A 21,144-nucleotide genomic window follows, 5' to 3' on the forward strand; every position below is an offset into this window, starting at 1 on the left:
GTGGAACACAGAAACACGCCCAAGTTCAGGTCAGCAATTAAGGCGCTTGTGTGATCATAGACTTATTGGTAGTTAGGGCACGTTTGGATTGCGCCAATGTCTTCTTTGCCAAAGCGAGGGCTTATTTGGTGCAGGAATTCGCCGTCATCATTTTGCCGTTGTGAAATAAAATTAGCCATCGATAATGGCCTAATAAACTTCCATTAAAAGATTGACTTTTTTTCCATTTGGAATATGTAGGTGAAGTATTTGGTTTCGAAACATAGGTCGTTTTAATCTTGTATGAAGTCAAATTTCTCTAACTGCATTTAGAAATATATATATTGACATTTACAATACTAAATAAGTGCACTATCAAGATATATTTCATTGTGGATTTAATGAAACAAATTTGAAGTTGTAGATGTTGATGCATTATTATAAAAATGGTGAAACAGATAAGTATGAATAATTGGGAATGCAGGTAGTATTCGACTTGAGCCTCATATAGTACTTGAATTTATATTCTGCTTGGATTTTAATTGAGATCATTAATGCGATGCAATATTCAAATGGTGGTGAATAATGAATGAGGTACCTGCAAACAACTCGGTTGGTTAGGTTCCTTGTGGTGGAACATGTTCACATGAGTCCAATTCTTCGATTAAACATGACTACTCGTATTTTTATGAATTTATATTAGAAACTAACGGTTGTTCTTTCTCTTTCAATACTAGAAGACATGATCGTCGACAGTAAGGTGTCGTGGTGACTTCGTCATGATCTATCAGTTTAGTTTCTTGGAGGTACTCAAAAGGATAGGTTTGTCTGCATGTATTCTCTATAAGTGTGCTCAAGATGTTAGATTTGAAGTATTCGTATGCATAGTAATAAGTTCAGGTTTAACCTATTTAGTCCATAGGAAGCTCTTGGTGGGGTGCGCGGGATACTATTGCTTGTTGGATTTTGTACACTAACGGCTAGTTGGAAATTTGAGTTAGTGCATTAGCTAGAAGCTTGAGTGATGAAAATTTTTGAGGCACTGGAGAACTAGGTGGATTTAAAATTTGGCGGATCTTTTCCAACTCTTAGTTTCCACTCATTCATTTAAGGTCTCTTATCACCTGGTTACATTCATAGCCATATTCTAAGGTCAAAAGAAAGCTTTGCAATATGACAAACATATTTATGTGACCCATTGTCTTCACATATCTCTTCACCTCTTTAGTACTTCCAAAAGCCATCCATGTCCATGGTGCCCATAGACTCAAGGGTTGCAGACACCATAGACGATATATCCATGGCATTGGTCTGGTGAAGGCTCATCCCAACATCTTTCTGAGACAGGATCGATGAAGCCTCGCTCTGCGGTGCAGCCATGAAGGTGCTGGCACTTGCTGTTCCTATGCCCAACTGGTGGGAGAAGGGCATCGGTGGCGGAACAGCCATCATGTTCCCAAACAAAGCACTGTTCATCTGAAGCATGTCGTTGCCCGTGCCTGCAGTAATAGGTGGAATCACGGGTGACAACGACGAAGAGCTCACACCAGCAATGGAGTAGTAGGACCCCACCGGGTCCATGGTGAAGTTCGGTAGCATAGGAAGTTGCAGCGGTGGGGGCATGGGGATGCTGCGTTGATCAATCCCACTGTCGACAATAGCATGATTGTATGGAGGTGGTGTAGGTGCCTTCTTTATCCCTGTGGCCTTGCGGAACACACGACAAACCACCCACTCATCCTGTGTAAATTTCAAATATAAACCAGCGGAGAAATTAGGTTACGGTAAGCAAAATAAGTAGTATTGATGCATGTATGCTAGTGCTACCGTCGCCTCGGAAGCTGAAGATGATTTCATGGTGGTGGAGGTTGAGCTGGATGAAGGGTGGGGGGACTTGTTGTTGCCTTCGAGCCTATACTCGTGCATGACCCAAGTGGTCTTTTGGCCCCTAGGAGCCCGTCCTGTGTAGAAGACGAGCGTCTTCTTCATACCAATGAGTACCCCTGTCATGGTCCTGTAAATCTCCTTATCCTTGCCCGTGGCCTTCCAATAACCGCCCTCTGTGGCACGGTTCATCCTCAACCCCGTCCGATACTTACGGTCCTTCTCGTAAAAGAAGTACCATTCCTTTTCTCCTGTCTTCGCCTTGCCTATACCATGTAATTCAAGGACTCAATTCGCAACTCATAAGCTTGTGTCAATGGACCAAATAAGAAGTATAGGTGTAAGCAAGCATACCAGGGAGTTCACATGGCTCGGTCCTTTTAAGGTCAACCTCTCCGATGGCGATGCAGGTGAAGCTCCTTTGCTCCACCTTGGGCTTAAGGTAGAAGGTGACGATCTCTTCATCGCTTGGGTAGAAGCGGAACCCCGGAGGCAACTCAAGGTCGTCGCCAACTCCTATCCCATGTGGTTGTTGGTGCTGGTCTCCCGTGGTTCCTTGCTCCTTAAGTGATCAGAATCACCAATATATAAGCTAACCAATCGACTATACAAAGCAAAATGAATCTATATAGTACTGAAAAAAGAGTAGTAAACCATACATGTGCAAACACTCCTTGATCCGCCATTCAGTCTCGATCTGTCAAAACAGAGATTGAGGCTGAGTTATTGTGGTGCAATTAGCTGGGGACTGTGGCAGCTTAAATAGGCAGGAGGCGTGCGTGACAGCGTGAACAAGGAACTTGCAGCAGAAGCCTCTCTCCCACTCCCTGCTTTTACGGTGATGTCAGTTTCTACTGGCAATCGGCGTTTTCCCCTTTCCATCTGTGCGACGCTTATCCTCGCGTACCATACGGTCCCTTTTGCACCGGGCTAGGTCTGCTGGCGACAGGTATCCAGCATCTCGAAGCTCTCTGGTTGCGTACCTACTGTGATCCTCCTCCGGTTTGCCTGCCTCGGTTTGCGATTTTAGTGAGGTATGCATTGCCAATGCATGCGATCTCCGACCATCGGTTTGCATTAGTGTTAAAGCTGTAATGCACAGCCAAGGGCCGGCCACTTGTCATTATGCGCGTGCTTTAGCATGTGTTCAGGGTCTGCAAGGCCTTTGTGATGCAAAGTAGACAGGCCAACACGAGTTTCTTGTTGTTCTTACATCGGTTGTGGGCATCCATTTGGAATAAGGCTAGTGACAAGTTGTCATGATGGGTAAGCAATCATTCCAACTGTCTTGCCGTTCAGTATTAGATGTAAAGAGTGTGTGGTGTGTTGGTCCTATATCATTTGATGCGTGATTGTTGTTGTTGTTGTGTATCTAGGCAGTCGATGCATCTATCTATTGGATAATGTTCCGCTTGTGTCTATCAGCACACAGAAACCGAGCATATATCGGTGTCAAACTGAGGTCCTCTTTGGCACGGCTTATTTCGGCTTTAGCTTCATCTATTTCACGCAAATCGAGATACTGTAGCGTGAAGCCGTTTTGTAAGTCGGGACTAAAATGAACTAGAAGCCGGGTGAAGCCGTTTTGGGATAAGCCGTGCTAAAGGGGGTATGAGTGTTGGATAGTTGTCAAACTGGCGACAGGTGTCCCTCTTGCACCGGGCTAGGTCTGCGTGCCAGTTCTGGTAACCATGGGTAGTTTGCCTATTAGTATTGAGCTAGGTTGGGGCAATCGGCGGCTGATTTGTGCATCCATATATGAGATTTACTTTCCTTTTTTTCTATTTTCACCGCCTATGTGTGCTTTCTAGGCCGAGTGAAATGGCACGAAGATGCTAGATTTACAATTAAACGTAAAAGTTGTGGTCATTCACAGTTAGTACAGTTAGGCGTGCACCATTTAGCCCATAAAACATAAGGCATGAGAAGCAGATTAAGCCCAAGATCGGTCGAGCCTCAGCCCAATTTTGTTCAAGGGCTCCACTGACTTTTTGCGTGGCCAGACCCACCCCCCCCCCCCCCCCCCCCGGGGGGCCCCAGTGCAGAAACAGCGTTTCTGCCCGCGCCCCCTCGCCGAAATATTTGAACGAAGCAAACAGAAATTCCCCATTCCCCAAATCCGAACCCGTCTCCGGCGAGCCCATCCCTTCGCCGCCTCAGACGCAATGGGAGCGGAGATGGAGCGGTCCATCTTGTCTCTGTGCGCGTCCCTCTCGTCGGTGCTCGACCACGCCGACTCCTCCTCCCGCGAGCTCGCCGACGTCGTCTCCCGCCGCCCCATCCACCTCGGTAACCACCACGCGCACCTCCCCTCCTTCCCATACCCGTATCCGGGGATCCAGCGCTCCTACTCACGGCGGCGGGACTCGCAGAGTCGACGACGACCGCGTTCCTGCAGAAGCTGGACCGGCTGACGGAAGCGGCGAACGAGGACCTCGCGCACCTCGACTCCATGACCTTCGGTGCTGTCTCCTTCGAGGAGCTCCTCGGCCACTGCGGCGAGGCGCTCAACGTCTACGCGCGCCACGCCGACGCCATCGAGTCCCGCCTCGCCTCCTTCGGCTACGAGCCACCCAGTAACAGCGCTGATCCCATCGACTTCACTTCGTTTCCCAAGCTCTGCACTATTTGTTTCGCGATGTTGAGAACCGATGTTGGTGCGCTCACGCAGAGGTGGAGCCTGAGGTGGATACGGAGGTGCAAGATGGTGATATCGGGAAGCTTGGGGACCCTGCGAGTGGCTGCTTCGGTGTGTCCAGTTCATTGCTGAGGTCCAGTAAGGGGCGGTTCCGCGATGACGAAGACCCACTGTATCCTTCTCTTTGGTTTCATTTGTTTGGAAAACTATAGTTTCAGGGTGTCGCATTCATTTGTTTGGAAAACTATAGTTTCAAGTGTTGCATATGATAAAAAAAATTCGAACTAATTGAAGGAGTAGCTGCTAGATTCCATCCCTAGGAGTTGTTTTGAGTTATTTCTTTACTACTAAATTACTAATTAGATTTGGTGAGTCACTGAAGAGTCTTGGGTTTTCGGATGCTTGTCTAGCCACTCTTTCCTCTGAAGGTATGCAAGGAAATATTTTGGTTGTCCCAGCTGGTTAATTGCATTATGCTTGAATTAGTATTTCCTGTCAGATGCTAATTTTTGGTTTGAACAATGATACTTTTTTGGGATTTTGCAGTCACGGATAATGGTGAAAACCTAAAGGAGCTTTACAAAGATCCTGAAAGGTAATAGAAAGAATTACATTCATATATCTAGTATAGTATCTATAGTTATCTGCTTTCAGGTTTCCCTGCTGTTCTTTGTTTACATCTAATATTTCTTTACTTATTTTAATCTTATCTTATAATGATGTAATTTATTTATTTAATGCTCTATACTGTTCAGTGCTGATGAGGGTAAAAAGATCATGAAGGAAGCTGAACTTATAGCTCCCCAAAGTAAAAGAGATAATCAAGGTGATCAGCATGAATGTCTTGGACATTTTAAAGACAGGTCAAATCTTACTCATTCTGAATTTTTTTTCCGCTGTTGATTCCATGAAGGTAATTCTTTCAAAGAAATGATAAGGGCATCAAAGGAGGAGTATGAGCAACTTCCTCCTTACATGAAGAGTCTAGCATCATGGGAGGTCTGAATTTCTTTATAACTACTTAACTTTTGTAATTTTACCCATAGTCCTTTATGTGGATACCGATGGTTGCAAAATCACAGCACATAATTCTTGAAATTAGTATATTATTTTACTTCTAAGAAAATCAATTGAAGACAAATACTCTGCAACATCTTCACTTCCTATTTCCTCCAAGTTGTTGATTTTATTTTTCTGTCGTTGCATTCTTGATCATGAAATGGACCTGTGGTTTTGTAACTCATGAGCCATGAAGATAGTTATGTTATCCTAGATTCCTAGTACCTCAAAGCAATTTACTATATGATAGCTTCGTCATCCTAGACTCCTAGTCATCTACCTCAAAGCAATTTACTGTGATGATTTTTTCCACCTTCTATTGCATCAGGAATTGCAGGAGGGAATATCCAAACTAAATTCATACTTCGGTAGTGACGAAGCCAAGGGAAGCGTTTCGTTGAATCAAGATGATGTTGGAGCAATAGGGTTGGGTATGTGCAGTTACTTTTCTTAGCCGATTGATTTGAAAGATATCAAATGTTATAGCACTCCGAACAAAATCTTTTTGTCAGATTGCTGCTCCATTGACACATGCTCTTGATGAATTTTCTGTTGTGGCTAACATCTTTGTGGTGTTTCCATTCTGCATTTGTTCCCTCTAGGGCGCAAAGGAAGAGCCTGCTTGCTTATGCTGCTCCGGCTGAATCAATTAACTATGGAGGCAGTTGATGGATCTACCTTTTACACCCTACGCAAGAACAACTCGTAGTCTATTTTTGGAACTCTGGGAGGTGCATCGAATTTGAATAGTCGATACTTGATAGCCTGATACTAATATAAGAGTGTTGTGTATTAAGTTCTGGTTCAAATCTTGTGTGTTGTTAATGCATACTCAAACTCAGTTGAAAAGGTGAATTTGATTGCACGAGCAGAAGCTCTTTGCTCGTGTTATGTTTACTCGCTTTCTGCATGCTTGTATGACAAACAACATATGTGGTGGACTAACATGGTCTTCGATTTGTCACGGATTCGTCGATCCGACGATAAGGCATCCAGCGGCCCCGCGGCCTTTGCCAGGTCGAGCTAGATTTTATTCCCGCTGCCAAACGCGTAACCTTGCCTGGAACAATAACGTCACTTGTTTCGTTTGGCCAAAAAGAACAAGGCAAGGTTCTAACTCAACGCAGACCATAGTTTATTCACGCTTTCATTAACAATAGCAGTTCAGCCAGCAAGACACTGACTCATCTTACCATCACAGAAACGAACAGTGACTTGCGCTGGCTAATGATGCGCGTAGCATACATACAGCAACATTCATCCACACGTGAAGAATGGTGGGAGGGTCGAATGCACCAATCTCGTAACTGATTAAGGAAGGTGGCCGAGGTATCATCAACGGTTGTGTAGACGACATCAGGAGGTGGCCTCCACACCAACCGCTGGATCGATGTCGAAGTTGCTCTGGTCACCCCTGACGAAGATTGAGAGCGCGAGGGACAGCAGTATGTTCAGTGGAAACACAGCCTCTGCATGAACAGAACAGGCATCAATCATAAGAAATTAAGAAGTCTCTAGACTGATGTGTGCATCATAGGGCACGCAGGCAGGTAGAAGGTGTGCAGATGAGATGGGTGAATCAAATTCAAATGCCCCATGTGAGCAGTCAGCACCTTCGATCCACTTCAGAATTTCCTCCTCTGGGAGATGCACCTTCTGCAAGGTCCTGCCGGCCTTCTTTTCCCACATCGAAATGAGCTCATTGTGGGACACCACATTCGTGGGCCGCCTCATGTACAGGATCTTGTTCAGGGTCCTCGCATCATCAACCGCCCTCATTGTGTAGGTGGCGATGTCATCTTTGAACACAAACACAGCTGCATCAACATGTGTGCATCAACAATCCAGGCAGCATTGATATATCTGCTCATTCTATAGGGAAAAAGGATACATCGGTACGCAACTCATTGGTTCTTAGTTACCTTTGGCATCACCATCTCCTAGGATGGTGATCTTGCTGGCAGGAGGGCCAGCACCGATGGCCGTGACATCGCCGATGCTTGGGAGGTAGGTCTCTGCGAAGCTGTTGCAGCTGACATAGGTGTGAGTATCCCCTCTGCCTCGATCACCCGCCGGAGGTTGGCTTTCAAAGCACATAGTGACACCGCTGGATCCACCGTGTGGAGTCGGTCCACATCGGAGCCAAACTCAGATGGCACAGACCTCTGTACAACAAAGTCTTCAGTGTTTGCAGAGATCAATATAATACAAATAAAGGAAGAAACTCCATTAAAAGTTTAAAACTGACCTTAACACTGCCTGCCTCCTTGATTGCAGCAACGATCCTTGTTTGCTCGGCAACCTGATGAGGCCCCACTGCCGAGATGACAATATCGGCACACTTGATGGCCTTTACCAGGCTCTCATGGTCAAACAGATCTCCCTAGCATACACATGTGGGAAAGGTATGACTCTCAAAATGAGCATGATGTCAGAGCATCCTTGTGACAGATAGTGAATTGGGCAACTCTTAATGCCCTAATAATGTATAGGATGCATCTGGTTTATTAAAATCCACTGAAGGAGTCTGTCCAATAATATTTCCATTGCCAGTTGGCAATTGAAGGATCTTGAATTGACATGTTGGGACAGCACACCACATCGGAGGTTAAGATTATTCAGAGTAGTTAAGAGTTAAGACTTATTTTTTAAAAAAAAATAAGTGCTCAACTTTCAGCAAACAGGGGAACAAAGTATATCTAATACTAGCCCATTGGAGATGATGATGCATTGATGATTATTGGTACCTTGAGGAGAGAAGCACCGGAATTAACCCAACTATTGAGGAGCTGCACCTTAATTATGTCAGATGGTGCAAATTCCTTGATGAGGATGGCAGTTGGGTGGCCGAGGCGGACACTTGCAGCAACTATATACTTGCCAATGTCGCCTGCGCCACCAATGACGAGGACCCTGCTCTTCTCCATGTCCATATCCTCCTTTGGTTCCATACTCCAGCTCTGAATTTGAGGGCTTGACCACATTATGTATGCTACAGGAGCTCTTTAGCTGTGGTCTCAGGTTAGGAGAGGTCGTGAAGTTGTGCGATCATGTCAAGCTAACCATTTTCTTACTCCAAAAGAATCCTTCAGAAAGAAATGACTAATAAGTTTCAACAACCCCCACCAAACGTTTACATTCCCATTGTCCCTCCAAATCATCTTCTTAACTGACTATTAACATCGCAACAGGGATTCATTGACATGCCAATGATTCTTCTTCATCCCTGATTTTCATCTGCAAAACTGTACGCTGAACCATGGTGATTATCTCAAAACAATAGTAACAGTATAAACTATACCCTGCCAAGTAAGAAAAGAAGAAACCGTACAAATAGAAAACTCCCTGTCAGCAAGGAGTCTGTTCAGTCAAACTCTGTCCATTGTAATTTTCTGTTAAGACAATAACAGTGAGCCAAGATTGCCTATGTTCAATAAGGAAGAAAGCTACATTTGCCTCAATCCAGATAGCCTTATATATATGACCACAATAGCTTCTGCCAAATGACACAAATTGGCAAAGAGGAGGCTGCACAGACATTCCATTTTGACACAAATAAGATCACATGAATGCAGAATAGAGTATGCAAAATCATCAATGTTTAATACAGTTAAAATCTCCATGATTTAATACAGCAATGAGAAGCCAAAAGTACATTTCAAGTAAAACACACTAAAATCTCCATGATTTAATAATACAGTTAAGAGCATAAGCAACAATCTTGGTAGACACTACTTCAAATCGAAAAAGCATGCACCATTACAAATACACAAACTCTAAAGTTGATTAACAGGTGAAATTATTTTATTTTCTAACCTAAAGAACATCAGTTCATACTTAAAAAATAAATCATTTGAGACACAAAAACTGTCAGCATGACGTTGCTGCCAAGGAAATCACACAAGAAAACTGCATGTTTTGTTTACTGTAATGAAACTATGACACAGATCTGACAAGCCTCTAGGGACAGAGCACCTCAGATGCAACCATAATAATCAGTAAGGCAATGGAAGAATGGATCAGAATTTGTGTAAGGCTCCTACTAAAACTTTCAGAATTTATACTCATAACACAAAATGGTCAATTCAAAAGAGAGCAAATTTACATCAAATTGCAACTACCGTATCTACAAATATAGCCAGCAGCATAATTCTTCCAGCTTCAAAATCTGAAATTAGCAGTCAATAAAAACATAAAGAAATGTTTCAGTTTGCACATTATCTAGAATTCTCATATCCTGTTTTCTTTAGATACCATCAACATTTCTCATAACACATTGTAACACTAAATTGAGAGCATTTCAAGTGACATTAAAAATGGAAATATCATTGCTAGAATCGAATCGCCATGGCATATGAATCGGATGTTACATAACAAAACTGTGGAGTCTAGCACAGTGGCAAAAAGAGCCCAACCTCACCAACCAAATGGAGGCCTAAAATACAACAGCAGAACAACCTCACCAGTTCACAAAATTCCCGTACATCTCCAATCAGTAACGATTCCCCTAACTAATCTTAGGATTACTTCCGTTGCTTCTTCTTTGTATGCTCTACTTGCTCCAGAGCATTATCGTCATTGTCACCTCTCCCCCTCTTCTTTTTCCTCTTCTTCTCACTGTCCGGACCACCATCACTGACCATTTTCTCCTCCTGCTTCACATCCTTGAAGTTGACTTCCTCCTCTTCATGCTTCTTTTTCTTCCTTTTCTTCTCCCCACCAGCAACATTTTGTTCTAACCCACCATCGTTGACAATTTTTCCGCCCACTTTATTCACATCCCTCGCTTCATCTTCTAGTTTTACACGACCCTTCTCCTTTTTCTTCTTGCTCTTCTTCTCACTCAACAATTCTTCGTCCACTAAATCAGGCTCCTGCTTCACATGGACGATGATTTCCTTATGTGAATGTTTCTCCTTCTTCCTCTTCTCGCTGCCGATTCCTGCTGAAGAGGGAATGTGCGATTCAACGCCAGCAGCAGCTATGCCCTGCTGCCGATCCTCTTTATTCTTCTTCTTCTTGCTCTTCTTCTCACCGGCGGCAACATCTGGCTCCACCTCCGCGGCGGAATCGCGCTGGGAACCACCGGTTGGAACAGCCATGTCCCCTTTCCTCTCCCGGTCTTGGTGCTTTATCTCGCCCTCATAATCATGGGCCTGGAGATTGGCGGCGCCCTGCTGCTGATTACCGCGGAGCCCGCGGCGGAAGAGCTCGTGCTCCCTGGTGGCCTCGGTGGCGGTGCTGAGGTAAGTGGCGCAGTCGGCGGAGGGGAGGTCGGAGGCGGCGGAGTTGTAGAAGAGGTCGAGGATGCGGAAGGCCTTGGAGAGGGAGCAGGGCTTGGAGGAGACGACGGCGCCTGTGATCGCCCTCATCGCCCCCGCCGCCGGCTAGTGAGCTGAGCTGCGCTTTGGGGGTGGGGGTGGGGTTAGGGTTTTAGGAGGAGAACGGGGGAGAGGAGGAGACGAGAGATTCTATGATGGGCTAAAAAGCGTGCCGGGCCAGCCCAGTAGTTAGCCATAGCGGGCCCAATGTTAGCACTTGCATATTGTGCCCAGCATCCACTTTATAATTTTTTCTGAAAGACACTACTGTATTAGTATTACTATTGATTTGATTCGATTGCTCCATGTCGATGAACCTGCAAATTGATGTGATCGCTCGATTCACATTTGATTCCAACTTTACCCTGCGAATCACGATTTGTAAATAATTGTTCTTTTGCTTAGGCTTTTCTGACTTAAATCTGCTTACTTAGTACTAGTTACGCACCATTCAGCACTTGTTATTACGAACTCAGATCCATGTACATGCATACATCATACATAACGATGGGCACTGAGCAGGCTCGAGCACTCTGTTTGAATGCACGCCAATGGTTGATTTCCCAAGTTGATCAGTGATAGCCATGGGCAAACTGGAAGCTCAGATCATTTCTTTCGCGCAGCAGCAGAGGCAGAGCCACTCTTGCCTCCGGCTTCGTCGCCGCCGTCCCCCTTCTTCTTGGCCTTGGTGTACAGCTTGAGGTGCACCCCCGGGTCGCCGCCGTTGCAGGAGCTCTGCAGCAGCAGCGAGTTGTTGATCACCTGCACGTTGCTGTTCACGAACGCCGTCAGCCCCCTGCTCCCGCCCTGCTCCTTCCCGCCAGCGACGCTGCCGTCGAGCTTCTGGCCGCGGCGCTCCTTCCCGGCCGCCGAGTCCGCCTTGCCGTCGGCCACGGCGGCGCCGTCTATTTTCATGGACGCGCCCTTGTTCTCGCCGGCCAGCGTGATGACGGTCGTCCCTGCCGCGGCCGAGGCAGGGCGCCCGTGGCCGCCGCCGGACGACGGTGCCGAGGCGCTGAGCTTGTGCACCATGTCCGCGACGCCCTCCTTGAGCTCCTTGTGTAGCTTGCTGCCGTGCTCGCCGGCTACCTCTTTGCCTTTGTGCTTCTTCTCCTTCTCTTTTTCCTTCTCATTGTGCTCCTTCTCCTTCTTGTCCTTCTCTTTTTCTTTTTCCTTCTCCTTTTCCTTCGTCTCTTTATCTTTCTCCTTCTCCTTCTCTTTATCTTTTCCCTTCTCCTTCTCTCCCTCCTTGCCTTTTTCTTTCTCTACGGCCTTGCTGTGTGTCTTGGAGTCTGCAGGCGGTTCACGGATGATTTTCTCCTGCGGGATGATAATGTCTTTTTGCTTAGGAACTTCATGGGCAATAGGATGAGGAGTGGCAGCTGGCTTGGGCTCCTTGGCAACAGGTACAGGAGCCGGCGCTGGAGCTGCTGCTCTAGCGTTGGGCTCTCTGATCGGCGAGAGCGGCGGCGCGCGGGCCGGCGACGGGGACGGCCTGCTCGACAGCCGCGTCGGCTGTGGATGAGCCGGCAGAGAAGGGGCGGCACCAGCGCCTCTGGATGGCGGCGTCGTTGCCGGCTGAGGGTGCGGCTGCCGCCGCGACGGGGATGGCGTTACGGGAGGCGACGCCGGCGGCGGCGCCGGGCGAGTGTCCCGCCTCGACAGCTGCGGGCGGACCGCCGGCCGAGGAGCGGGTGCAGGCGGCGGCGGCTGCGGGGGCGCGGTCCAGTACGGGAACCAGTACCGCTGCGCCGGCGGCTGCTGGTCGTCGGCCATGCTGCCTGAACGCCGGCGATGGACGTAATCCCTCCTGTCAGAAGATGATGGAGAGCACGATCGGTGATATTGGCTGGTTAGTGGTTACACAGATGCGTTGCGATTTGCAATGGCGAGCTCTCGCATTTATAACTACGGATGGGATTCACCGGACGATCGGCAGGGGTGACCGGAAAACTGGTTTCGTGAGGCATTGAATCATTTCCGGCATCTGATTCTGCGTGCTCTTTCGGTCTGCATCTTATCGTGTTGCTGGCGTTTGCTCTTTTCTTCGCGGTATTGATCGCGAGGGCGGGTGGGGTACGTGTGCGTTCCTTGCTTGAGGTCGTTGACGTACTCCTGTCTCTGCGGCTAACCCTGCTTCCAGCATTTGGAATCTCTGTCAACGTTGTCCAAGAACATTTCCTCCAGACTGAAGATTTCGGCTTTCTTTCACCGGCATTTCTCCTCTTTGCAGATGAAAAAGCAGTGACCTATGAGGCCTGTTGTCAAAGGGAATGGGGTATCTTTTGCTTTTATAGCTTTTGATTAGATACCGAGCGTGCTTTTTTCAGCGGATGTTATAATGTACTGTGTGTTTTCATATTTCTGTAAGTCAAATGACCTGCAATTTGGAATGGAGGAAGTATAGTTTAAATTTGAAAATCACCAAAGTCTCCCAATACAAAAATATAATTCGGACTATCATTTATCTGTGCCGTCTACTGAGAATTCTCAAGTTCAGTTCACTGTAACCATGTAACGTGCGAAGTGATACAGAAACAGGACAACTAGAACTCTAGCTTCTTTTTTTTAACACGCTGAGCATGTTATTTCATTGAGAAGGGGAAAGAAACCAGTACAAAGCATCCCTCCGAAGCAAAAGAGAGAGGGAAGAAATAGAAAAGAGTAAAATGTACGGGCGGTACACAAATTTGGCAGAGGGTATCATACTATCATACAGCTCCCCGAACTCTCAAAATGCACATTAGAGTTCGAGCAGTCTGACGTCATCCCTTCAACAACGGGTTGAAAATTTACCCAGGGATAGAAAGACTTCACGAAGCTCAAGACCTGTTTGGAGATAAATTTCGTCATCTTCTGAATATTGCCATCAATCTTCTCTGGCGCATCCTTGAGTATCTCTGATAGCGGACGAGGCTCTACACCTTTAGCTGGGGGCTCTATCATATCCGCAATCGGTTGGGCGGCCTCACAAATCTTATTCAGGATGAATGTGGCAGTTTTCGCCTTAGCCTCGCGATCTTTGATGGTCTCCATGGCTGTAACAAGATCAGCCTCACCATCCTCGCGTATCTTCTTCTCCTTCTCCAGGTTATGCTACAACTTCTCAACTTGCAAGATAAGTTTGTTGTGCTAGTCAGTCACACGATAAAACACATTGGTCCAATCGGTAGCTTTCTCCTGGAGTTCTTTATTCGACTTCTCAAGCTCTGCATATTAAGGCAGTAGAGGGTCAGTACCACAAGCAGAATCAGTATTCGGAAAGAAGCAAGAATAACAATTACCTTTAATCCATTGGTTCAAGAACTTGTTGTGTCCGCTGAGTCGGTCTTTCTCTTCTTCAAGTTGCAAAACGTGATTCCGGTATTCAGCGGCAGCTCCGTCATACTTCATTATTAATCGAGAACAGTGCTCCTTCTCCTTAGCAAATTCTTTTTCAAGGGCCTCAGCACAAAGTACTGTGTGCCCATATCCTCCAAGCATCTAGGATTTACGGCGGGAGCGCTTGATGACATCGTGCGACACACGCAATAGGTACTCGTATTAGTACACAACTACAAGTTACAAGGCAACCATCAACAAATCAAGTCAGAAAGAAGATACCTCTGCATAATTACCGATACGGCGGTGCATCTCCATCATTCCAGCGACCACATCCATATTCAGCAAGGGATCATCAATCAGTTGGATTTCTTCAAGATAAATTTCTCCGACCAGACCTGGCTCCAATGATGCGTCGGCGGCCATAACTTCCAGAACTGTCGCGGCTTCAATTTCCACCTATGGCTCGAGGGCTACAGGAGCAGCCACGGTGCTAGAAGTAGTCACCGCCACTTCTTTGAGTACTTGTCGCTTGGGGGCTAGCGGCACAACATCAGTCAACGATGCCAACACAACGAAGAGGGAGAGGAGATCACCACGAAATCACCATCCACCGCTGCCACAAGTAGGAAAAATGGAGAAAAGATTGGATCTAGAGGAGGTCACGCGAAGAGGAGCACCAGGGGAGGCGAAACCCCCCTGAGCCGATCGGTTCAGAGGTGCCCAGGCCGATCGTCATGGGTCTTTCCTGCCCTCGTGTGTCGTCGTTTTCAGTCCAGTTGATCTACATGGCATTCTTTACCCTAAAATTGGTCAACATGGGTAAGATCATGGGGTAAAGTCTCTGTTTGTCCTCGGGTTGTATGAAGATCTTGATTTGTAATCTCCGAACCTCTTTGTGAGATCAACATGTTATCTTTCATATCTTGATGATATACTTTCATGAATGGCTAGCCAACGCTACTTTGGGTTGCATCTTTGCTTTCCTAGAACTATCATCTTACCGTGTTCTTGAGTACCCCTATGTAGTGACTAGTATGCGGGAGGAAAAGTGCTGGGCTTGGTTCGCACCCACTCATGATAACACTTAGATCTGTTTTGTTAACTCTTGGCGATTGCATCTGCAAAGTGATCCTAGATTCCTAGGACGAACATTTTATCTATCTTGTGCACACCTTTACTCTCTCTCTACCTATTTTGATCTAGATTGCTTAGATTAGCTAGATCAATCTCATACACCAAGTGCTTTCGGTTACTTAGATTAATACCTAGTTAAGCGTGCAAATCCACTTGTTCCACGGATTGATAAACCTTGGGGGAGCACTTTGAGGGAAGAGCTACAACTGATCCGAGCATTTGCTGTTCACAAATTGGCATGCTAACAACCGTCAACAAAGACCAACCGCCCCGCTCGGGAGTGTTCCGCCCCGCGCCCACCACTGTGCTTTCCCCTCCAGTGACTCCTCCGACTGCCGGGGCATCACCAGACCGCCATCTAGCCGCGACTCCTACCGTGCGCACCTCCCTGCTGAACTCGTCGTCTGCCTGCCATCACCACTTCGCGCGCGCGGCCGTTGCTGTGCTGGCCCTGCCCCGAAGAGGGGAGGGAGTAGAGGGTGCGGGGAGGGGGAAGAAGAGGAGCGGCGCCCAAAGCTCACCGCCTGCCGCCCGTAGACCATGGATTTGGAGCTCAAAAGTCCCGTTGTGCGAGCAAGCTCGGTGGTCAGCCCTCAATCCCGTTCACCCAAGGTGTTAGGTGCTACATCTGCAGCAACGATCCCCGCACACGTCGATTCGGAAGGAGGAAAGGTAAAGGAGCAAGGATTGCGTGTTGATTTGGGGCGAAGGGCAGTGGAGGAGCTAGGTGCGGCTACAATTTAGGATTGAGGGGAGCGGAGGAGATGGGGCGGCCGTGATTTGGATGAAGGCGAAGTTGAAGCTGGGGCACGCCCACAATTTGGGATGGAGGATGGTGGAGGAGCTGTGGCCCAAGGCGCTTCGAGGGTGGAGGAGCTGTGGCCCAAGGCGCTTCGAGGGTGGAGGAGCAGGGTAGGAGAGCAGCGACCCGGGTGCTGCGAGGAGAGGAGCATGGTGGGGCGGGGAGGAGGAAGAAGAGGCTAGTGGGAGAGAGAGGAGGTCAATTCGCAAATTAGCTCTTGAAAAATATTTTATTTGTAAATTAGTCCTTGGATGAATTTTAGGTATCCAATTTTACTAGAGCTGTTGGATAGAAAATATAAGCTCATCACGCGTCGGTGGCTTGGGAAGGACATCCCGGTGCCGGACTGGTTGGTTCCGCGTCTCAAACCAAACACCAGACGCGCTGATCAGAAATTGTGTGCTGCCGTTGCCACGAGGAGCAGACCAGCGGTGGGCCGCGGCCGACCGCCCGTCCCCGAGGTCGCACCCGACTACCCGAGCTGGCCGAGACCCCCAAGATGCGCGGACGGCGGCGGACCACCTGAAACACCTGCGCTTCCGTCCCGGCGGTCCCGCGTGCGTGACGCCGTACGTGGTAGATTCCCCCAACCAAATGGGGCGCATCATCATCCATTTCCCACGTCCTTTTCATCCCCACCCCACCACTGAACCCTCCTCCATTTGCCACTCATCACTCCATAGTGCGGTTGCTAGCTTCAGTCCCCGTGACTCGCTCACACCCCGAGGCCGCGCCACCCACCCGCACGGGCGCACCCCGCCGCCGCCGCCGCCAGGGGCGGTGAAGGCGGCTAGGTTTACGCGCCACCCCCCCCACTGATTCCCTTCCCCCATCCGGCCCGGCCGCCCGGCGTCTCCTCCCCCTACCCTCCGCCCGCTCGCCCGCGGCCCCGCGCCGCTCCCAATCGAATCCGATCCCCGCCCGCTCCCTTTCCGCTCTCGTATTCCCCCACACCCCCACCCACCAATCCGCACGCCACTCGCCGCATCGCCTCCCCCATTCCGCTCCCCGCACCAATGGAGGCCAAAACCCTAACCCCTGACGCGGACGCGGAGGCGGACGCCGCCGCCCAGACCCTAGCCGCTGGGGAGCTCGTCTGGGCCAAGCCCTCCAAGCCGCGCCGCCACTGCTGGTGGCCCGCACGCATGCTCGCCGCGTGCCCCGCCACTGGCACCGCCGCCCGGGACGCCCAGGTCTGCTACTTCGGCGGCCCCGCCCCCGCCCCCGCCGGCTCCGGCGTGCCGTCTGCGCCTCCCGCGCAGGTCCGGCGCTTCGCCGACCCGGACGCCGACGTGATGGCGCAGGGCAGCGTCGCGCGCGTCTTCCTCGCGGCCGTCGAGGAGGCCCACGCGCGCGCCGTCGCGGCCCTGCGCACCCAGCTCACCTGCGGCTGCATCCCGCCCCCGCCACCCGGGGAGGAGGGCGGCGGCGTCGGCGTCGTCGCCGAGGTCGCGAACCTGTCGCCCGCCGAGTTTCTCGCGGCGCTCCGCGAGGCCGCATTGGGCGTGCGCGCCTCCCCCGTCGGCCTGGTGGACCGCGCCAGGCTCAAGAGCTGGGCCCGCGCGTTCGGGGAGGGGTGGGGTCCGGATGGTGCGCGGCACTACCCGCGGCGCCCGCTGGAGGACCTTGTGGACAAGATCGATCTTGATGTGCCCGCCGGCGAAGACAGAGATGCTGACGATTGGCTCGCTGAGGACGAGCGCATGCCATTGAAGAGACCACTGGAGACACCAGTGCAGAAGAAGCGCAGTGCCCCCTCAGTGATGAAGGACCTGGATATGGTGGAGGATGAGGACCAGAGTGACAGCCCTGGGCCTGTAACGTCCAGGAAGAGAGAGCGGAAGAAGAGTAAGTACCTCTCGCCTCCATACACCAACTTGGGTGTGGATGTGCTCCCCCGTAAGCCGGTTGGTACGCCAAAGGCATCTGTGCCCAAAGCTGCTGAAGATGGCAGTAAGGTATTGCAATTGCCAGACAGCATTGTTGTGGAAGATGTCTTGCTGCTTGTGCGGGGCTTAGGGAAGGACCCCCACCACATGGTCATTTTTCCAGAGGCTGCAGAGGGATTTCTCCGTTTGTTTAGAAGCTCAGCGTTCGTAGAGGGTGATGACTATGCGTCTTATAACACGCATGAGTGTCCAGGGGTGTGTACCCTTAGAAATGCCAGCATGAATATTGCTCCGGGTCGGGTTTCTGATTCACATCCTGTTCTGGAACAAGAGAAGCGTGTGCCAAAGAGGGGCAGGAAAAAGGATGGAGATGGGAGTGGTGGCTCTTCCATCAAGAGGAAGAAGCGGGAGAACACCTCTCCTGCACTTGGCTCTGGTATACCAATTACCCCTGCGGTTCCTATCAGGCAAGTGAAAGCAGAAGATATAAGAACCCTAATGAAGGCAGGAAACAGCGCAAGGGGTATAGTTCAGGATGAGAAAAACAAGCTATCACTTTTCAAATGTCCTGTTTCAGCTACAGTTCCTGGGGCAGCAAAACCAGGGCATGAGCAGGTCAAAGAGAATGATAAATCTATTCTGGAGAAACCTCAGGCCTTGGGCAATATGCTGCCTGAAGAAACCACAAAAGATATTGATGAGGCTAAATTGGGGACAACAAAGTCAGAAACAAATGTGCAAAATGTTGCTGTAGGTGTGCCTGTCAGAAATGTTCAGACAGAAACAATGGAATCAGAAGCTAATATTCACATAGATGTGAATGCACAAAGTGTCAGTGCAGATGTCCCTGTCGGATGTGTTTCGAAGGAAGCAACAGAGCTAGAAGCTAGTTTACACAGCAACAAGAATGTGCAAGGTAATGTTACAGGTGTTCCGAAAAGAATTGTTTCCAAGGAAGCAACAGAGTCAGGAGTTGATACCAGCATAGATGAGAATGTGCAAAGTGCTTTTGCAGGTGTGCCTGACAGAAGTGTTTCGAAGGAAGCAACAAAGTCAGAAGCAAATATTCACATAGTTGAGAATCTGCTAGGTGCTGTTGCAGATGCGCCCATCAGCAGTGGACCATCTCCTATGCATGATGACATGGCCCAGCCCCAGCCTATAGATGAAAATAAAGAGCCTGGAAGTGTAGAAGTGTGTACGGTCCAGCAATCTTATGCTTCTCTACAAGCCCTGGTGCCAGAAATGCTTAAGAAAGAGAACACTAATGGCACAGATGTAATCGCTATGAATCACGCACTCAAAGAGGAGTGTCCAAAGGATGAAGCACCTGTCCAGAAGGTGAAGCTACCTGCTGGAGCTGCATCAAATCATTCCTCTGGTGAAGCTGTGAACGGCACTTGCCCTGATCCTGCTAATCCTACTCCTAATAAAAGGAAGAAGAAAACTGCACAGCACTTTGAGAATCCAGCAGCCATTCTGGTGGAGTTCACACCTGGTGTCATTGTCCCTTCCAGAGAGGAGCTACTCTCCGCATTTGGCAAGTATGGCTACTTGATAGAGTCTCAGACAGAAATTGTAAAAGCTGACCGCAGTGCTCGTGTTGTGTTTGGGAAAAACACCGAAGCTGAGGTGGCATACCGTAACCGAGAACTTCTTGGTCATTTTGGGGCTCCATTTGCAACACTAAGTCTCCAGTATCTTCCTCCGATCAAGTTGAGTGTGCCTTCTCCATCTCCTTCGCCTTCACCTTCACCATCTCTTGCTTCCAAGCCTCCACTGACAGATATCAGGAAGAACCTTGAGAATATGATTGCAGCCCGTCTTTCAGCTCTAAACAAGGCAACCCCATCGGACGGGTTAAATTCTGTCACAGATAAGCTTCTGGGGGATATGCAGGGCCTTTTGGCAAAGGTTGACAAGATACTCAGTGAGCCATCTGCTAATACTGCTCCTTAACTGTGCCATGCTGTGAGAATTATGGCTGTAACCTTTTGGTAGTTAGAGAACGTAGTGTTTCAGTGTCTGTTGGCTGTGCTGTTAGTTGTAGCTACTTCATTTTAAGTTTATGATGAACTATATCATGTGGCCATTTCAGCAGCTGTGGTTCGGAACTCCTCTGAATGCTAGGGGGCTACTGTGTCACTGCGTCGTGTATTATATGCCAATAAAAGGTCGCAGCTTTTTCTGGTGCCCGGATTTTGTGTTATACTAGAAAATATGGCGCCACGCCTTTCTATGTTTTTGGCCAGTGATACTAAGTTACTCCCTCCGTATATGAATCAAAAAAATCAAAACAACTAATAATTTGGTATTAGGACAGGGAGTGGACGATACTTTGACCATTCATCTTTTATGTACCAAAGGGAAGCATTATATATATTAAGCAGCAGGATATATTACAGATAATATATTGACAATGTTTCGATCTTGGTATGTAGAAGCACTTAATAATATTTGTGACGCGATATAGCTAGTAAAATAAAGTGGGTGAGGAAGAAGCTTGTGATCCTAGAAAACGCTGGGTTTCCTTGATGTGGATTTGCCTGATGCATGTCATATGTGTTTGTTGATTAATCGGTACTTTTTTATATGTCCATTCATGCCTGTTCACGTCACTATGTAATTCACACTTTTTTCATCCACAAAGAACTTCCATTAAAACCTGATGCTAGTCAAATCGCTAGCCACCGGCCCATTTATAGAAGTCTGGAGCATCATCGCCCCTCGTCCAGGGAAAAATTGGTTCTGCACCAGAAGATTGCCATCACAAAAGATATCATCCAAAGAATGACTGGATGTAGCATTCCGTCACGTGTCTACTTATCCTAGTGACACCCCTCGGCGCTATAGAAAAACCCCGGGTGAGGCTCCCGCGCCGGCAAGGCGGCAACAGCGCTGCGGGAGGGCAGCCTCAGCCCCCGCTCGGCTGACCAACCGAGCCCCACAGCTCGGTCCTCGCGCAAGCATACATAGTTACTACCTCCGGTTTCATATATTTGACGTTAGAACAGCAAGATTAGTTCGAAAATGAAGCTGTCCCAACGTCAAATATAAAAACGGAGGTAGTATATGTCATTCCAACTTTTTTAAGAGTTAAAACATCTCAATTTT

The 21,144-nt window shown here is 48.6% G+C and overlaps 5 protein-coding genes and 1 pseudogene across 5 annotated transcripts; 2 read left to right on the forward strand and 4 right to left on the reverse strand.

Annotated features, from left to right (window-relative positions):
• Nucleotides 1-1,203: 1,203 nt before the first annotated feature.
• On the reverse strand, nucleotides 1,204-2,549 carry LOC101785817 (NAC domain-containing protein 48). The gene is made up of 4 exons (XM_022826612.1): nucleotides 2,523-2,549; nucleotides 2,218-2,425; nucleotides 1,807-2,129; nucleotides 1,204-1,719 (listed from the first exon to the last, which is right to left on the reverse strand). Exons 1-4 carry the CDS (start codon nucleotides 2,547-2,549, stop codon nucleotides 1,204-1,206), a joined length of 1,074 nt encoding a protein of 357 aa, XP_022682347.1.
• Nucleotides 2,550-3,938: 1,389 nt separating this feature from the next.
• LOC101776907 lies at nucleotides 3,939-6,457 on the forward strand. The gene is made up of 9 exons (XM_004967887.4): nucleotides 3,939-4,152; nucleotides 4,236-4,439; nucleotides 4,535-4,673; nucleotides 4,865-4,929; nucleotides 5,048-5,096; nucleotides 5,257-5,327; nucleotides 5,415-5,500; nucleotides 5,889-5,991; nucleotides 6,163-6,457. The coding sequence occupies exons 1-9, from the start codon at nucleotides 4,029-4,031 to the stop codon at nucleotides 6,267-6,269; spliced, it is 948 nt and encodes a 315-aa protein (XP_004967944.1). The 5' UTR covers nucleotides 3,939-4,028; the 3' UTR covers nucleotides 6,270-6,457.
• A 217-nt stretch (nucleotides 6,458-6,674) lies between these two features.
• LOC101777311 lies at nucleotides 6,675-8,783 on the reverse strand (annotated as a pseudogene).
• A 1,082-nt stretch (nucleotides 8,784-9,865) lies between these two features.
• On the reverse strand, nucleotides 9,866-11,006 carry LOC101777727 (G patch domain-containing protein 4). Its single transcript, XM_004967888.3, has one exon. The coding sequence runs from the start codon at nucleotides 10,930-10,932 to the stop codon at nucleotides 10,084-10,086; it is 849 nt and encodes a 282-aa protein (XP_004967945.1). The 5' UTR covers nucleotides 10,933-11,006; the 3' UTR covers nucleotides 9,866-10,083.
• A 253-nt stretch (nucleotides 11,007-11,259) lies between these two features.
• LOC101778139 (swi5-dependent recombination DNA repair protein 1 homolog) lies at nucleotides 11,260-13,261 on the reverse strand. The gene has a single exon (XM_004967889.4). The coding sequence runs from the start codon at nucleotides 12,655-12,657 to the stop codon at nucleotides 11,488-11,490; it is 1,170 nt and encodes a 389-aa protein (XP_004967946.1). The 5' UTR covers nucleotides 12,658-13,261; the 3' UTR covers nucleotides 11,260-11,487.
• A 3,575-nt stretch (nucleotides 13,262-16,836) lies between these two features.
• Nucleotides 16,837-20,225, forward strand: LOC101786225. The gene has a single exon (XM_012845734.2). It carries the CDS (start codon nucleotides 17,158-17,160, stop codon nucleotides 19,987-19,989), a length of 2,832 nt encoding a protein of 943 aa, XP_012701188.1. The 5' UTR covers nucleotides 16,837-17,157; the 3' UTR covers nucleotides 19,990-20,225.
• Nucleotides 20,226-21,144: the final 919 nt, after the last annotated feature.

This window comes from Setaria italica, chromosome V (genome assembly GCF_000263155.2).
Source record: "Setaria italica strain Yugu1 chromosome V, Setaria_italica_v2.0, whole genome shotgun sequence".
NCBI classification, from domain to species: Eukaryota; Viridiplantae; Streptophyta; class Magnoliopsida; order Poales; family Poaceae; genus Setaria; species Setaria italica.

Bases quoted from the DNA above. Each gene is read 5' to 3' on its own strand.
- LOC101785817 (XM_022826612.1), bottom strand. From the start codon at position 2,549: ATGGCGGATCAAGGAGTGTTTGCACAT. The intron at 2,426-2,522 runs GTATGGTTTACT...TGATCACTTAAG, and splicing joins ATCAAGGAGTGTTTGCACAT to GAGCAAGGAACCACGGGAGA. The intron at 2,130-2,217 runs GTATGCTTGCTT...TACATGGTATAG, and splicing joins CGAGCCATGTGAACTCCCTG to GCAAGGCGAAGACAGGAGAA.
- LOC101776907 (XM_004967887.4), top strand. From the start codon at position 4,029: ATGGGAGCGGAGATGGAGCGGTCCATCTTGTCTCTGTGCGCGTCCCTC. The intron at 4,674-4,864 runs GTATCCTTCTCT...ATTACTAATTAG, and splicing joins CGCGATGACGAAGACCCACT to ATTTGGTGAGTCACTGAAGA. The intron at 4,930-5,047 runs GTATGCAAGGAA...GGGATTTTGCAG, and splicing joins AGCCACTCTTTCCTCTGAAG to TCACGGATAATGGTGAAAAC.
- LOC101777727 (XM_004967888.3), bottom strand. From the start codon at position 10,932: ATGAGGGCGATCACAGGCGCCGTCGTCTCCTCCAAGCCCTGCTCCCTC.
- LOC101778139 (XM_004967889.4), bottom strand. From the start codon at position 12,657: ATGGCCGACGACCAGCAGCCGCCGGCGCAGCGGTACTGGTTCCCGTAC.
- LOC101786225 (XM_012845734.2), top strand. From the start codon at position 17,158: ATGGAGGCCAAAACCCTAACCCCTGACGCGGACGCGGAGGCGGACGCC.